General features: G+C 40.4%; 2 protein-coding genes across 5 annotated transcripts in view; one reads left to right on the top strand and one right to left on the bottom strand.

Annotated features, from left to right (window-relative positions):
* LOC139736595 (alpha-actinin-like) overlaps positions 1-4,709 on the top strand; it is an 81,469-nt gene extending 76,760 nt beyond the window's left edge. For 3 of the 4 annotated variants that reach the window (XM_071647340.1, XM_071647342.1, XM_071647341.1), the window contains exon 22: positions 495-4,709. In XM_071647340.1, coding sequence (XP_071503441.1) covers positions 495-653 — 159 coding nt within the window. In that variant the 3' untranslated portion in view covers positions 654-4,709. The remainder of the gene's footprint in view (positions 1-494) is intronic. The other variant, XR_011711267.1, reaches the window with a different exon arrangement.
* A 3,200-nt stretch (positions 4,710-7,909) lies between these two features.
* LOC139736605 (uncharacterized) lies at positions 7,910-16,792 on the bottom strand. The gene is made up of 3 exons (XM_071647352.1): positions 15,582-16,792; positions 10,060-10,236; positions 7,910-9,103 (listed from the first exon to the last, which is right to left on the bottom strand). The coding sequence occupies exons 1-3, from the start codon at positions 16,437-16,439 to the stop codon at positions 8,183-8,185; spliced, it is 1,956 nt and encodes a 651-aa protein (XP_071503453.1). The 5' UTR covers positions 16,440-16,792; the 3' UTR covers positions 7,910-8,182.
* Positions 16,793-17,526: the final 734 nt, after the last annotated feature.

Raw genomic sequence — 17,526 nt, 5'->3', positions numbered from 1 at the left:
CCATTCTAGTTCTATTCGCACAACTTTGTCAGCTTTCTTAGCATAGATTTCCAACTCAGCAATGAGCTGGAAGGCTAAAATGGTAAAATTACAATTAGCAACAGCACAGAAAAGAGTACACATCATTTGTAAACAGCATGAATTGATTGACTGTCATGTCTCAAGCATCTCAAAATTTCACCCGTGCAGTCACACTATACAAAACTAGGCATAGTTTCGCGTGAAGTGAGAAACTTTCTTAGGTGCGTGTAGGAAGTTTTGCGGGAAGTTTTGCTGGTAACGTCTGAAGAAGCTTGTGGTCACACTGCCCAAACAATATAAAGCAATTAATATTCGGTATAGTTTCCATGTACTGTGACTGCACCTGCTTTGACAGAAATTCTCATTTACATCCCTTTTTCCTGCAAATATTGCACTAGTTTAGTTTGACGTTTTTGTTGAAATAATTTTTTTGTTCAGAAGTTTGTCTGGTAACCTCTTGTCTCTCCGTACAGCCTTACATCCTGGCAGAAGAACTCCGCCGCGAGCTTCCCCCCGAGCAGGCCGAGTACTGCATCGCCCGCATGGCCCCCTACAAGGGTCCCAACGCCGAGCCAGGAGCCCTCGACTACTTGTCCTTCTCCTCAGCCCTCTATGGACAGAGCGAGCTCTGAGAACCGGCCTGGCATCTCTCTATCTCTTACACTGTTCAGTAGTGAGGAATTGACAAAACAAAAGAAAGAAAGAAAGAAAGAAGCAGAGAGCTCCAACTAACTGGGAGATGGTATTTTATAGAGGGAAAGACGAAAATTATTTTTTTTTTTTTGTTCAGTTTTTTATTTATTTTTTTTTTCAATCATGAATTTTTGAAGCCACACCAAAAACAAAACAAAAAAATAGTAAAACTGTAAAAACTCATCATGGAATATATTTGATGTGACTGGAAACGTTTGTGAAGACGCAATAATCAAATAGGCAGTGTATTTTTTTTTTTTTATTATTGTGAAGGTCACATGACTATTCTATGCTAATTTGTGTCTTGTCAGATTACAGCAATTGATTAAGTTCTTTCTTTTCATCCCCTTTCCTCCTTTCGTGTATAAATCCTCCGTCAGTTTCTCTGCCCATACATCGTATGCACAGGCTGGCTGGAGCCACTGAGCCTGTGAATATCGGTGTCATCGATTACATTAGAAAGGCATTATTTCCTTTTACTGATTCTTTCTTTTCCTTGTGGATTGTTTTTGCTGTGTGTTTCTTGGAGCTTCTGGGGATCTATTCGCTCTCCAGGCTTTCAAAGGAAGTTACGCTTTGCTTGACCTTAAAAAAAAACTCAAAATTGCAAATGAGATTGAAAGGAAAAACTAGCATGTGTGGTGGTCTTTGCAAAGTAAAAGGTTGTTTCAAGAGTCTAAATAGTGTGTAGGTCTGGCTGTTGTTCTTATTTTTTCTTTCATTTAGATAGAAATTATGCATCATAGATAACCAACCATTGTTCCTATGTACTGTCAACAAGTGTAAATACCTTTAAGACATATGTTCATTATTTTCCCTGGCTGTTTTGCAACTTCTACACAGCATTGCCGTAGTGGTTGGTATATCATATAGGAGAACAACAAGTATTGTTGATATTGTTTAAAAGATGGTCTTAGATGGAAATTTGAAGTTGTCGCTGTGGGAACCCTGTAAATGAACTGTTCTTTTTTTTTCTGTTGAAATTACATTCAGATGATTGAATGGATCGCAGGTTTTGGCAGCCCATGTACCATGGTAGCTAAGGTAATTTGCACATCAATGATATGTCAACCAAAACATGCCAAATTGTGCCTTGTTCGTGATCGATGAAATCAGGCACTGTGATAGCTCGCTGAAGGGGCACCAATTTGTGGCCAAAGTCATTTACAATACAGAACTCGAGAGACACGCTTTGATAAAGATATGTTGTGACAATGATGAAAGCACTATGTCTTATCACTTAGGAGCTGCTCTAACAATTAGGAAAATCTTGATTTTGAATGTTCTTGGCAAGTGATAGGCAGTTAGATATGCCTAAAACCTGTCTTGGTTATTCTTTCTTTTTTTTTCTCCAAACCAAATACGAGCATGGCTGTTGCGCACTGTCCGCTTCTTGTGAAAATTTTGAATGATGTGGCGTTGGATAGAAAAACTGTGAATTTTTTTTTTTTTTTTTTTTGCTTGATCTACTGATTAGCCTCATTTCAAGGAGTCACACCTTATGGCAGACTGTTGCTAAGGATTTGTTTTTAACTGACTCTGACTCTCCCATGGGTCTGTGTGGTGATGGTAGATTAGGAATCATCAGTCTTCACAAGATCGTGGTGACTCTAGGCGCCATCAGTATATCGTAATTGACCCGAGAACGTCGCTGATACATGCTCTGATTGGAAGCTTCTGACGTGAATGGAGACTTGTTTCAAACATATTTTTGTATATTTTCAAGATATTTTCTATAGTCTGCAATATTGTGATGGAATTACCCAATTCACTGTAATTGCACAGTTTTTGGAGAAAAGGAATAAAATAAAATTGAACTGATGAAATTGCAAATTTTCAGAGGAGCCCAGGGTGGGGCTCTCCCATCACATCTGAACCATTTAATGGGTTAGGATAACTACGGAATACTTTAATATTGTGAGTTCTTTTGATTCATTGTGGATTACCTGTGTTGTCATGAATTTGTCATGTTTGCATATTTTATTTTTGTGATTCCTGTAAAGTTTGGTTGTTTTTTTGTAGGTATGGTGTTGAAAAATCACAAATGTTTTACAAAGACCTTTAATTGTATAGTTGATTTGTTTCGTATACAAAGACAGATGAATAATGTGTATGGATATGGAATGCTTCCAGGTAGTCATAACTGATCTTTTCTTCTTCTTTTTTTAATGTAGCTTGTGTGATAGAATTTGATTTCTTTCTTGCTTTCTCGAGTAGCATATTTATATGTGATGGTCTGAGTATATTGGAAAGTACCGCATTCTCTGTGTAAAGTCCTAGTTCAAAGTTGTCCTCTCATATGTGCTGAAAAATAATCCAACATGCTACTGTGCGAGGAGTGACACTTGGAAGTTGTGAATGGTTTGTCATGTATCGAAGCGTGATAGTTTAGGATTGCTGTTCGATGCAGGTTGCAGACGGAAGTTCTGAACCATCCAGATGTTGTTTCAGAGTGGTGGAGGTGGTATTCTCTTCTTGTCTGATGAGGAGAATGGATCAGCCCTATTTGGTCACAATCCTGCAGCTTTTATAGAGGAAAGCCCCCCCCCCCCCCCCCCCCTCCGGGAATCGGGGTGGAATTCTCAGCTGCGGATGGTGGAAAAGTTGAATGCATTTGCCACCGTCACGTAATAGGGGATAGTTCATGACAACTAATAAATGGTGATCACTGAAGCTGGAATGTGATTTTTTTTTTTCTCTTTCTCTTTTTATTCAGTCACTTTCTTCAGCATGTCGACAGTGCATATCTAGAGGGCATTTAGCACACTTGTAGTACGTATTAAACTACGGATAATATCCACTTCAGTCTTGAGAGGACAAAGAGTAGAAAAAGGGGGAATAAATGTAATCTGGATAGTTCTAGTCGGATAGAACATTACACCGCTGTCGTAGATTTGTAAATGGGGAACATTGTAAATGCCCCCCTTCTGTTTGTATAGCATGTGATTTCAACCGTAACGGTTAATCCCAAATTGCATGCAATCCTTCTTTGTGTCGCACTAAGATTCACATCTGTTCACCTAACATATTAGACTCTATTTTGTCCAGACGTAGTCATATAGCTAGATGATTTTATTCACATGTGTACATACTGGAGCCACCAAACCGATATAATTCTCACGTGAGGCATTTCCTGGTGGGATTTTAGGAGGAACTGATTTTTTTTCTTCGGTTTGGCTCTCTGCAGTTGCACTACTTTGTTCACCATCAAGTACTTTTCTTCAAAAGGTGGTGGTGGTAAGTAAAGCAGATACATTATGTTATGGCAAAGCAGAAACATGTAATGTTTATATATCGTTTTCATTTATCTTTTCGTGATGTGTGGAACTGTTGGAGGGAAAAGGTGCTGGCTTTCAATAAAGTATTGGAACACCCAAAGACTGGTAGTTAATTTGTCGAGAATTGTAACTCCAAATTTTTGTAAATTTCACGACTCCATTGCCTTGAAATCATGCAGTGTCGGAGATTTCATGTGTATGTCACAGTTTCGAATGATAAGATTAACAATTGTCTGAAAAACACGCTTGGTGTCTCGAGTTTGTGTTAATTTTTGTACTGTAAATTGTTTTACTTTGTGCAAATTGGCCTCATTAACTGATCATCACCATGTGTTTTTTTGTAATGTATGGAGGCTTTATTTGTCATTGGGTTGTCATTTAGTATCCCTCCAGCCTTTACTTTTTTTTTCCCTCCATGGAACATAACTACCTTTAAAAAAGAAGAAAGTTAAAAAAAAAAACGCTTCAAAAAGAATGATATATAGATACTCACAGATAACTCTGCTGCAAAGCTTTATTACAAAGTGCTATATGGGACTTCATCTAGATACGGCTCCCGTTGAGAAGAGCAGTGGTCTGTTTGAGACGTTTCGCTGGAACTCCGCGCAGAGGAGAACAGTGTAATGATGCAGCAACGTGCAGATTGATGCTACTTTAAAACCGTTCGAGCCCGGCCTATGCAATTCGGGAACAAATAAAGATCTGGTCCCCCTCACACGACATGACTGCTTGTTTATCGTATTCTGTGGGGGCAGTAGCTTGTAATGGCGGTGTTGACCAATGGTGCCAGTGGTGGTGATGGATGTTCTGATGATGCTGTGTTGTCACATTTAGATGATATGATTCTATTACGGGTTGGTGTTAGTTGTGCCATGCCAGTAGAGGCAGTGACGGATGCGAGATAAAATGAGTGAAAAGTCTGATTGCAAAACGACTTAACTCCATTCTTGTCAATTTGAGATATTTGCAATTAAATCTGCTACGAAATCCAGAAGATGATAGAATATGGGATATTTTTAGTCATAAATTCAAGAATATTCCTTGTTATGCAACAAGTGATGTATCATTGGGAAGGTTTATTTTGTTCTATCTGATGATGGACTTGCATTACAGCGTTTGAAAATGGCGCTTAATATGTTTTACAATCAAACTCTCCAAGTGATTGAGATGGTGATGTTTGTGGTAATGTTGGTCTTGCTGTATTGAGGTTGATTGTACACTGAAAACTCAGTATAATGAGATCCTTTGGACCAAAACAATTTGTTCTTTATATCAGATATTTTGTTATATCAGTAGTGAAAAGAAACACCAAACAATACAAAACAAAAGAAATAGATTCATTGGGACCGGAATAATTTGTTTGTTGTGTGAGGTATTTTGTAATATCAGATCTTATATCGAGTTTCCACTGTAGTAATTATGGTAGTTGTAGTGGTAGTGCCAACTCCGGGGTGCCGACTGGTGCGTGGTTTAATATCTCTTCCAGAAAGAAGGTCCCCATAGTTTTCAAGGCATGGATTTCATTTTCCACAAGCTCTTAGGGATCATTTTACTAAAGCTGAGAGCTTAACCAGCATTATATGACCTGGAAAGAGGCCAGATGGTACACAGCATCATGTGCAGGTGATGAAATGGTACACTAATATGCAATGTATATACATTTTCCCCCCACATCCAATACAGAATAGTCATAAAGATAACTTTGTTAAATCAGCAGAGCAGTGTGTAGGCTGTACCATTTACATAATTATGTATCTTCATCTACATCTATCCAGCTATAGGAACACACACACACACACATATATAAATATATGTATATATATATATATATATATATGTGTGTGTGTGTGCATGTGTAGAAATGAAAATATACCTCCATATATACACATGTATATATATATATATATATATATATATATATATATATATATATATATATACATATATATATATATTGTGTGTGCGTGTGTAGACATGAAAATATACCTACATATATACACAGAGGGAGAGACACAGATAAGCTATATTGTCTTTGTCTGCATTGTGTAGCCTGGGCCCCGTTTTATCAAAAGATAAAATCGATTATAAATATCCTTACTACACAGGCTGCCATAGACTTACAGTTGAAATCAACTATATAATCAATTTTAACTCTTCATAAAACAGGGCCCTGGTTGATAGTTTGGTCTTTGCTTTATTACGGTGTACTAGTATATTGGAAACATGATTTTGTCCAACAACAATATCTGAAATTACCCTCTATTAATGACAGAGCATGATATTACAATTTGTCTCCAGAATTAATATGAATAAATAGTCAATCAAGCCATTAGCAGTAAACACATTTGTTTATAAAACGCTTTTCTTTATTTCTCAAACGTTCAATTCCGTAATTATTTGCTGTCATCAAGGAAAACAAGCAGAATACTAGTCTATCAAAAATAATATATTTTTGTTTATCATACAGAAGGATCAAATCTTACAAAGTACTCTACGATTTGCATTTATCATGATTTGAGTTCCAGAGCGATTGCATTGACGGAAGGAAAAACCGCAATAACATTAGTCATAAGATGAGACTTCTAACCAAACACGTCAGCACTTCCCAAATGCGTCCACACTGAACATCTGAAATCGCATTGCACTCCACGAACAAATAAAAAAAAAGCGCATATTTTGGTCCCTCGATTGTCAATGTGTGCGTGTCTAAAAGTGGCGAGTGCATAATACCATCGACGAGTGCATGACTTGCGTGTAGATTTTGTTTACCGTTTGAGGATTCAGAACAGTTGTTGACACCTGTTCGTCATTTCCTAGAAATAGCACTCTGCTGACGTCATTTCATAAGCGCCACGTCGTTGTAATCCCAACCACTCACTATTATTCTCTTGTGCGCGCGAGGTTACGCTCCAATGCAAAATGCTATTTTAAACTGTCATCAAAATAATCATTCGGTGTTCATAAATGTCTCTCCGCGCGGAGTATCACCAACATCTACTGATTTAGATTATTGCTGCTCGTCGTGTAAATCCGGCTCTCAATGTTGTGCGCTTTTGGATGAGGTTGACAAATCTTTTAGATGTGCTAACATAGCTTCTCGTGCGATAAGCATTAAACAGACGGCACCAATGCCTAGTCACTCACGCTCTCACAGACGGACAGACAAACAAACAGACACAGATACAACACACACACACACACACACACACACACACACACACACACACACACGTCCCGAAAATGCGGGTGTTTTGCTTTTTATCTGTTCACCTTTTTTTTTGGGGGGGGGGGGGGGGGGTGGGGAATACGTTTTGCTCTGCAGCATGCGTGGCTAGGATGGCTCGGATATAGGCCTACATATCGTATTTCAAGCAAAGGTGTGTACAATAATTAATGAGTCGTAAGAAAACCGCAAGTGTGTTGAACTCGCTCGACAATGAGAAGGTTGGTCCTACAATAGAGCAAACACTCAATTTGTGCATTTTACCTATGATCCGCGAAAAACATACCAAGATTATGGATTAGCTAGCACCCAATGCAAATACACTGTTTTAAATTGTTTCCAACGCGAACATAATTCAATATGTTCGGATGGTATATATATATATATATATATATATATATATATATATATTATTATTATTATTATTATTATATATATATATATAGATATATATAAATATATATATTATTATTATATACATATATATATATATATATTATATATATATATATAAATATATGTGTGTGTGTGTGTGTGTGTGTGTGTAATTATGTGTGTCTGTACAATGTGTGTAAAGTATGTGAATCTGACATTACTTGTTCTGATTATATATTTGTGAGACTTATTATAATCAAAAGAAAAAAAACCTCGCCCTCCCCCGCCCCTCCCTTTTTTCTTTTTAGGTGGACACACATTTAAAGCATTGATTGAAAGGTCATTCTCATATAATAAGTTTAACTTCATGCACTGAGCAGCTCATAACACATCAATGTTTGATGAGTTAGTGTGCCATGGGAAGTACAATTTACTATTGTTTCCAGAGTAGGTGCTGTCGTCTACATGTTGATATGGTATGTGCTCACAAGCACCCCCGTCTGGCTGTATTTAAGTGCAAAAATACGCTCTTGATAACTGTTTAGACAGTGCCTTTGATAGATAACCTGGCGATCTTCACGGCAAAGAAACATCATAATGCTTCCACAAACATGTGTGGCGTCGCATCGTGGCTCCATCTCACGTTCTCATGCGGAAGCACGAAGGTTGTGGGTCCAGTGTCAGGGAGTCCCGCCTTCGTGTCGGAAAGATCCATCTCTTTACCCTGGAACACAAGGCTCAGTCCTGTACACTGTCCAACATTCAAAGCCAGGATGCACTCGCTGTCTACAGTAACGTGCTGCAGCTGTGAGCAACCGAACAGGTTTAGATACCGCAGTAACGAGGCCTGCTCTGGAATAGATACGGTCTTGATAGTTCGGCACTTCTCGAGGCTCAGGTGCGCAATATTGGGGCACGCGTTCAACATGGATTTGAGCGTGTAGTCTCCAATCATGCAGCGATATAGGATGAGGATGGATATTTTGGGCGCGGAGTACACCATCGTTGCTATGGCACAGTCGAAGAGCCGAACCCTGCCGATGAACCGTGCAGCCTGAATCACACACGAACGCAAATACACACGCTCATCGCTGCACATGTTGAATTCCAACTCGTCTAGACTCTCGCACTGCACCAACAGGTTCTGGAGGACCGGACATCCGGTCAAGCAGAGGTACTTCAGGTGGTCCGCAGCAACGATCAGCTGTCTCAGAGACATCAGTTCCATCTCGTCCTCCGTGTGGAGACACTGTAGCGTAGGGCAGCGGATCGTGAGGACATGGCTGCTGAAGCCGTGCATAAGGCACACCATCCTAAGGTTCGGGCACGACGTGGAGTCTATGGTCATCTCAGTGACGGCTACGTTACCGACGAGGAGTGTAGCGATGGTCGAGTTTTCCGCCAGAAGGTTGTACAAACTCCGAGAGTCCAGGACATCGCAGTTGCGGAGTTGGAGGGTAGCTAGGCGGTTACTTTGGACGTTGATTGTCCGCAATACACCTCCACCGTCAACCTGGAAACACACAAAACAAGGTAAATTATTGTTTTTATTTCACGACGAGGTATCGCCTTTCATTTTGAGATATATCTGGGTGCAATGAATCTCAGTATCCACGAACAGTATTTCAAACAAGAGTTATGGTGGAATACATCTGTGACTTCAAATGCTTTGACAGTGGGTTTATATCTACAGCTGATAGCTTGTGATTGAATCTATTCTCCCTGCACGTTGAGTGACACTCTTCGCCTCATATGAAATGGATGGAAACTGACGATCGATTAAGAAGGCAAATCTAATGGTATACTGTTGTAGCACAGAAAGTGGCTAGTATTATACCCAAGGGCTTACATATTATTATTGCCACTGAAGTGCGACATAAAGATTTTATCTAATGTTATTATACTGACCTTGGTGTAATGTCCCGCGAATCTCACTGAAAAGAGTTATAAATTCCTAAACATCTACAAACACGTGTTCGGACTTTCTAGCCAGGATTCTGCTTATCTTTTTGTAGGCAGTTCCGTAAGAGATGGAACAAGAAGATTTTTCTGTTCCTTGTCACCCACAGCCTGTGGTGTAATTCCTCATAAATCACCGAGGTTTGAGTATGCCTGGTATTCAGAATTATTTACCTATTAAAGCACTTGTTTACCGATTGTCAATTACCCTTATCTAAATCTAAACAACTGCTCGAGTTCGGCGTTTCGGTGGTGTGATAAGATCCGCTTCTGGCGCCGTACAATGAGGATATCTACTGTGCACTTAAATTTGAAAAATGAGTCATCTGTACAAATATCACCATTGCGCGCTCGACAGTGAGAAATGGATGCTGACACGCCACATATATTAGGCATCCCGAAATAGCGAATCATTTTAAAGACTGCCGTTGTTTATGTAGAGGGTGAAAAAAAAAACACCAGGCATAAACGGCAATTTGTGCCCATGGCTGTGGAATGTTATAGGCCTACCTCAAGGACACGCAGCTTCGCGGCAAACACTTCCAAGTGCTCGTTCGATTCCAGACCGTCGTCAAGATGGAGCATGCGCAGTGCCGGAGCCGTGATGCTGACGAACAAAGCTGACCACAGGTTGAAGGCGGCTATCTTCTGCAAGGAAGTCGAATGAATGCGCACACCATGCAGCCTCTGCAGAGAGAATGTGTAATAGCATATCAGTATAGAATAGATGATAGCTCTAAAGACAAGCAAACAGCCACTGAACAACAGGAAGTATTACCCATTGTCATTCTTTCAAACTAAAAGGGGAAAAAGACTTTTCCATGCTCTTAATGCTTCGCTTGCCTGTATTCCTTATGTTTGCCTTAGAGGGGTGAAAAGGATGCACCTGTGCTGAAAGTGAAAAATAAAAGTTACATTTAAAACCATAATACCATAATTTTGAAATCACATTCTGGCAAATCGGCATAACGTTCAGCCAATAATAATGGCATACAAGCAGGAGACAGATTAACTTCAAAAAGGTTTCTCGCCATGGGGTCGCCATGTCATGCATGTAGTGTGTGAACTCAGCACATGGTGTTCTTTTATCAAATTCTATAAGCCATTAAACACGTGTGGCGTGAAAAGTTAGATAAAGTTATTTGATGTTTCAGTTCATTAGCGCTCATTATCAGAGGATTTCGCACAAAAATGCCATGAAACAATGATATCAGCAGCAACTGCAGATACGTCGGCTTCCTGGCACTAGGTAAGGACTGGGTGCTGTCAAGCAGCATACACGTGCAGATTTGAAGAGCATAGTTCTCTATGACATACTGGTAATTAATGCTCTGACTTGCAACAAAAGATTTTGCAGGGTTAAATACTGTCTTGATAGGGATTATATTCCACAAAAATTGATGGTCTATGAGATTCCGTAAAATTCATTATTGTCATTACCATCGACAAAATCTTAAGATACTCATGACAATAAGAATAACAATGATGCTAACACTTATGGCATATAATTATGAATCTTAAGATACTCATGACAATAAGAATAACAACGATGCTAACACTTATGGCATATAATCATGATAACATTGATATCAATACAGTACATTGCAATCGTATTAAGACTCATGTCTCTTCAATATGAAAACTGTACATGTACTCCTCCAGTGGAACAGGGAGATACTGGTTTATGTTTACACAATGGTCGAGAGGGACATTGTGTAACACATCTCGCCTATAAATCTACCCACCGAACATACATAGCAATCGAACTTGATGAGACCTCTCCTTTAGGACTCTAAGTCCTGCTATGATGTACCCATTTTTTTATCACAATGCCCCCACTATAAAAACAAAATGGAAATAAAAGTCTTGTTTGTCAACCGATTGAAAATGATGGATGAATTTTGGCATAGTGTAGGTCCATGGTGTCCTACATGGGGAGACTGCACTCTCCTCACTCCCGACCAAACATCAACCTAATAAGCATGTCGACTTTGCGTCAGCACGGAGTGTTTGCATCGAGATATATATCTACTCGATCGCCTTCGAAATAATTTCACCGGGTTTTTTTTTTTTTTGCACAAGAAGTGGGTAAACAAGAACGGATGTGGATCAAACATTTGCCTGTTTGTGTTTTATTTCATAACAGGTATAAGGACGAATGGCAGAAAAGGAAAAAGAGGAGGAGGCGGAAGGGAGGGGGGGAGTGCTGGGGGCGGGGAAAAGAGTCGAGTGCAATCGCAATCGATGATTGCGTGCAACAGACGGCCTTGCGGTCATTACGCTGTTGAGTCATTCAACAGTTATGGAGATTACGATTGACAAATGGGTGTAACGATTTTTTTTTTTTTTTGGGGGGGGGATGGTGATTCTGCAAAGTAGGTTGAAATAATGACAGGTTTGAATATCATTATAATACAGGGAGAAAGCTGGCATGACCATAAATTGAAAGCCACGTAGAGTTGTACGACAGTACGCATAACTGTATGCACAGCTCATTAACCTAATTCCTGCATGTGGCTCGCGGTTTTTTGTACTGTTAATGTTTACGTGTGCTTTTTGTTTTGTCTTCTGTCATGCAACCATCTAGAATATCAACCCCTCCTTTCATGTTCTTTGGTATGTTTTTTTTTATAGATCAAATTCTTTAATATTCCAGCACATGATAGTGACACATACCAATTAATGATGACATAATCATCGTTTTGCATATAGTGAATAGTAACTGAAAAGGAATAAAAATGTATATGCATTTGGAAAGCATTGCTGAATCATTCGTTCTCAGCTGGCAGATACTTCCCGAATGGAAAGCAATAGAGTTTTGTCCGAAACTCCTGACGGTTTATCAGTTTACAGGTGCATGGTGATTGCGGTGTAGTGTATATCGTTGAATGGATAATCAATATCAGCAGAAGAAAAAAAAAACACGCACGTGTTGAATATCTGTCGTTTTATTATAATACCTGGATTGTAACTACTAGATAGCAGTTTATCATCCCATCAGAATGCGAACCAATGATATCATAATGATGATGGAAGTCTAAAGCGATTATTAAAACCGACATTTAGAAATAGGCTATACAATATCAAATTATTGCTTGGAAATCAAACCATTTCAGTGGTTATGAAGGGTGTTGTGTGCATACGTGAACTGTATGCCGAGTTCTGTATCCATGTTTAGTATAACGTTTCCTTTTCCATCCCTGTCAGTCCCACCCCCACCCATGCACCTCGCCCGATCTGCCTACATTTCGCGCGTGATCGCTGCCCGCAATTATCTCCATAATTCGGACGCGAAACGGGGTTAAACACCCCTCTGGAAACCTTAAAATGTCTCATTCCGCCAGACTGAGCACACAATGCGCTCCGAGGTAGGTTGCCGAGGCGACAATGTCAGGGGACCGCTTCCGAGCCCCGTCCAGCACCGGCGGGTGAATTGGATGCTGTCTTTCAGATTCATCCCTGCGAGGCAGACACTGGACTATATACATACCTATATAATTTCCCCCTTTTTTGTCACGACGAGAAAGCGAATATGGCCGTCATCACTCTATGGAGAAATGCAGAAGCATTTCAAGATGAGTAAAACGAGCTAAACGAAGAGGAGGAATGAAAGGTGGAGGAAAATGAATAGCGAAGAAAGACGATTGGAGAATGACGCAGAGAAAGGAGAAGGAAGAGAAAAGATGACAAGCTGCAGGAGAAGAGAAAAAGAGAAGGAAATAAGATGGAGGAGGAGGAGAAGAAAATTAGAAGTGAAAGGAGGCGGGGAGAATTAGTATACTAGTAGTCGTTAAAGGGTTAGATTTTACACTAAAAATATCAGTGTTGAATAGGTTTGGAGGCTATCCAAAAAATCTCAAAATATTGTTTCGGGTTAGTTTATAGGCTATGTCTCCCAGTTCCGGAGAACTTTGATCCAAATGCTGTTATAAAGGATGGCTAATGTAAAGTTCTGAGAAGCACGTCACCGCCATTTGCTGATCGTCCTGCATAGCACTTCAGAATAAATTCACTACTTATAGTCTATAAGGAAATTTAAACCAATGTGAAGAAATCGGCCATAAAACTACAATCATTATTGTATTCGTGCCAAACCATCTCAGGGAAACGATAAGTAAGGTGCTCTTGTTTGTGTGACGATAAATGCTGAATGCTTGCGTAAAGACTTCAAATATCGACTTCCTTGAACTTGAAAACTTTTCCACATCTACGTTAGATGTTAATATCGCAGCATTCAACTCCTGGGGGGCGTTTCATCAACGAGTTCGTCGGAGTTTTCACCGACGAATTTGCTATCAGTCAATCAGACGCAAGGATTTACACTGACAACTGTTAAAAGCTAATGAAATCCTTGGTCTGATTGGCTGATAGCAAATTTGTCGGTGAAATCTCCGACGAACTCGTTGATGAAATGCCCCCCTGTTGATTACGCCACGGCTACGTTATGAACATAGTCGCGGCTTGTTTTCACGTGACAGGCAGTCATACTTCGATGAAGAATTCTGATGCATTTGTCTGTGTGTGCGTGTGTGTGTGTGTGTGTGTGTGTGTGTATGTGCATGTGCATATGTAGGCCCTATGTGAGTATGCGTGCATGGTGTGTATGTGTATGTATGCGTGTATGCTTGCTGAAGAATTCTGAAGAATTCTGATGCATTACTTTTGTCTGTTTGTGTATATGTGTGTGTGTATGTGTATCTGTGCATTAGAGGAATTTGAGTGTAGAGAAATAATGTGTTGTTGTTTTTAACGTGACGATCTCTTCGATTCATTGCAACGATTATAGCTTGACAGTAAGTCGTCACTATTACCATAGGGACCACTTTGGTTATGATTGAATCTACACAAAAGTAAGAACAACAATAAGGAGGAAAATGATATTACTGGCCAAAAATTGACGGAAAATTACATCTACTTTCGGTGAATAAACAATCCCGTCTCCCCGTGGCGGCCACATTAATATCAAAACACCGGACTCGATTTGCCGGTTTATGTCTGAAGGCGTCAAAAAGGAAATAGTCTATAACTCCATACACTCTGTAGCATCTGACAGCTGTATTGTAGTCTACAATAACCTATAGTTATAAGAATGTTATTTTCAGTTTGGAGACACAGTGAATATGCTTTTACCAATTTTGAATATGTCTACTGCCTGAAAGATGTAATTTCGATGCATATTCTACATCGCAACTGTATGACATGTGATATTCGTCAAGTCAAAATACGATTGCGCGCCTAGTACTTGAAGACTACGCCAATCACCAAGAATAGTCCATGATGGAAAATTCACGAAAATAGCAAGTTGGAAATACGTGGGCGCACGCCGGTTTTACGTCAATGGAGGGAAAAAGGCACACTCCGGCATAAACTGACATTCAACCTGACAATTCCACGTGATAGTCTATCGCACGACTCAAATTGGGCAGACAGCTGTTACAGTTTAAGGCCAATGTGAGCAGATAAGATACCATCAGTACAGGTTGATCCCCAAGGATGGATAACAGCTTTCAAATGACTTAATTCGACTGCTTCCACAATCTTCACGATTTAACGAACCTCGCTTGACAGCCAATCCATTTTCACCTTAAGAACCAATTTGACAATGCATTTCAATGCAATCAAATTTCGATATTCATTTTTTTTTCATGCTCTTTAAAATTAGGTCAAACCCTATGATGACGTTGTCTGCGTTCTATATAGTTTGCATCGTATGGATTTGATTTGTCACTTTGCAGGGTCGATGAATCATTTTACAAGAGCAAGCAGACACCTTCATTTTGAATATATTGAAATACAGAATATTTCGTTGATTTCGATCTTGTAGATAGTATATTCTAAAGTTCAACATGAACACGCACACATTATTCATAAAGGTTTTATGTTATTCCCCACATAACAAAATAGGAGGTATCAATAATAAGCAGAAATAGCCTACATTTTAGGCTGCTAGATTTAGTCTTTACCTCTGAGCTGTAGCAGTTAATTGCACTTTCATCTGGAGGGAAGAGAAGGGGTTTGACACTCAGCCTTACCTCACAATTCGAAACGACAAGTTTCTTGAGTCTGGGCAGAGCATTCACCACAGCCCAGAGTTCGTCCATCTCCAGAGCTAGGAAGCTGAGGCTGAGCGATGTTATGGCTTCGGTCCTAGCTCCTTCCTCCAGATGGCGCGTCAGTTGGTTGCCCCTCAGCATGGCCTGCTCACTGCGGATATCGCTGATGGGTAGTCCGGCATTGATCTTCAACTTACACCGCGACAGGTTCGGTAGGGCCTCGAGGAACACTTCGATACCCTTGTAAGTGATAAGCCAGCAGGCGTTGAGGGTTACATCACGGAGCGCGGGGAAGTTGCAGGCGGCAGCTATGAGGTCCTCGTCGCAGAGCTCAAAGGCTCCGTTGATCTGAAGTTCCTCGAGGCGGGTCAGGGGAGCAAACGTGTCGACCACGCCCCGGTTCCATATGATTGGTAGTCTGAGCACCGTCAAGGAGACGAGATTCGGTATAAGGAGGAAGACTGATTCGTAGACACGCGTGCCCGGCATCCAAGTCAGTTTCTGCACGTGTGTGCCGTACACAGTGAAGATGGTGCACAGAGTTGCGTAGTGTCTGGGGCCATAGTCGTCCGGCTGGATGTCGAGTTCCCTCCAGAGGGCTGATGTTTCTTGGAGAACCTTGCGCCATTTCCGACAGACCCCTGCATACATGGGCAGTCCGTCATTGATTGGGTGCAGGAAGCCGAAGATTCGGGCCACAAGCTCCTCTGGAAGACGATGAAAGTGACATCCTGCCTGTTCGACAGTGGGTACCTCGTAGTCAGAGAAACTAGATGACTCCGTACGAGTCCGCTGTCGCACCATGGCGGTTTTGACAGCTGTCAAAGTTACGTCCATACTCGCTGGGCCGCGTCGTCTCCAGAAAAAAAATGTTTCAACGCTTTTATCTGTGCGGTGGTATCATATCAGCGGGCGGTGCGATAAGTGTACGGAATATGTGAACCCTGCGGCTAGGAAGCGACAAGTTTGTAGCTAGCATTCCTGCACGGGGAATATCGATGATATTCATCTAACGTCCACAGCGGCTGCATGAAGGCATATCCCTCAACATTTTGATGTCATATCCCCGTGTGAGTCCGGTATCACGACGATGAATCGGATAGGCTACATGTGCGCGCTCAGATTCTTCTCGACTGTCTAAAGTAGGTCGAAGCGTGAAGTGAGTAGGAAGGCAGAAAGACAGACGAGCAGTCTTGTCGTGCATACTACCGGAGAATGACGTCAAGCGCAGACGACCATATGTCGAGCATCTCACGACTCTTATGAATGAGCTAGCTCTGGACACGTTGGTCGCATGGTACTTTGAACTCTGCCCAACATAGATTCCGCGGTGAAATCCACACGTCCCGCCACTTAGCATCGATCGATGGAGCAGCCATATTAATGATTAATGACGTTACTCGCCGATGATTATGTTGGAATTTAGCCGAGAGTGGTGGAATCCGTTTTGCTTTGTTTAGGAGACGTCATAATTTTGTCAAAACTAGATGACTTTAGAATTTAAATCTTCGTTATAAGCTGGCAGCTAGTGTTGAATGTGCTTCCTCGATCTTTTTTTTTTCTCATCTTTTTTTCGACATTTTTTTTTTTTGTCTTCATAGATTCATACACGTAATGTAAGACTATATTTATCATTATGATCTGTATATGAATGATTTTCTCCTCGGAGTTTAGGGTGAGTATACGGAGGGCATAAAAGTGAATAAAACTCCTTTTTTATCTCGCACTCTATAGTCTGTCTGTATGTCCGTTTGTGTAGCTCTATTCATTCAGGATTGAACACACTGTATGTACATGCTTGTAGATACTTTTATTTATTATTATTATTATGATATATATATATATATATATATATATACTTGTTTATCTATTCATTCATTTATTCATCTATTCATTCATTCATTTATGGAGAGAGAGTGAGGGA

Source organism: Diadema antillarum, unplaced genomic scaffold (assembly GCF_040938485.1).
Source record: "Diadema antillarum isolate AM-2024a unplaced genomic scaffold, OU_Dant_1.0 seq00000657_RagTag, whole genome shotgun sequence".
In the NCBI taxonomy this organism is placed as follows: Eukaryota; Metazoa; Echinodermata; class Echinoidea; order Diadematoida; family Diadematidae; genus Diadema; species Diadema antillarum.
This window is presented reverse-complemented; position numbering and strand designations above follow the sequence as displayed.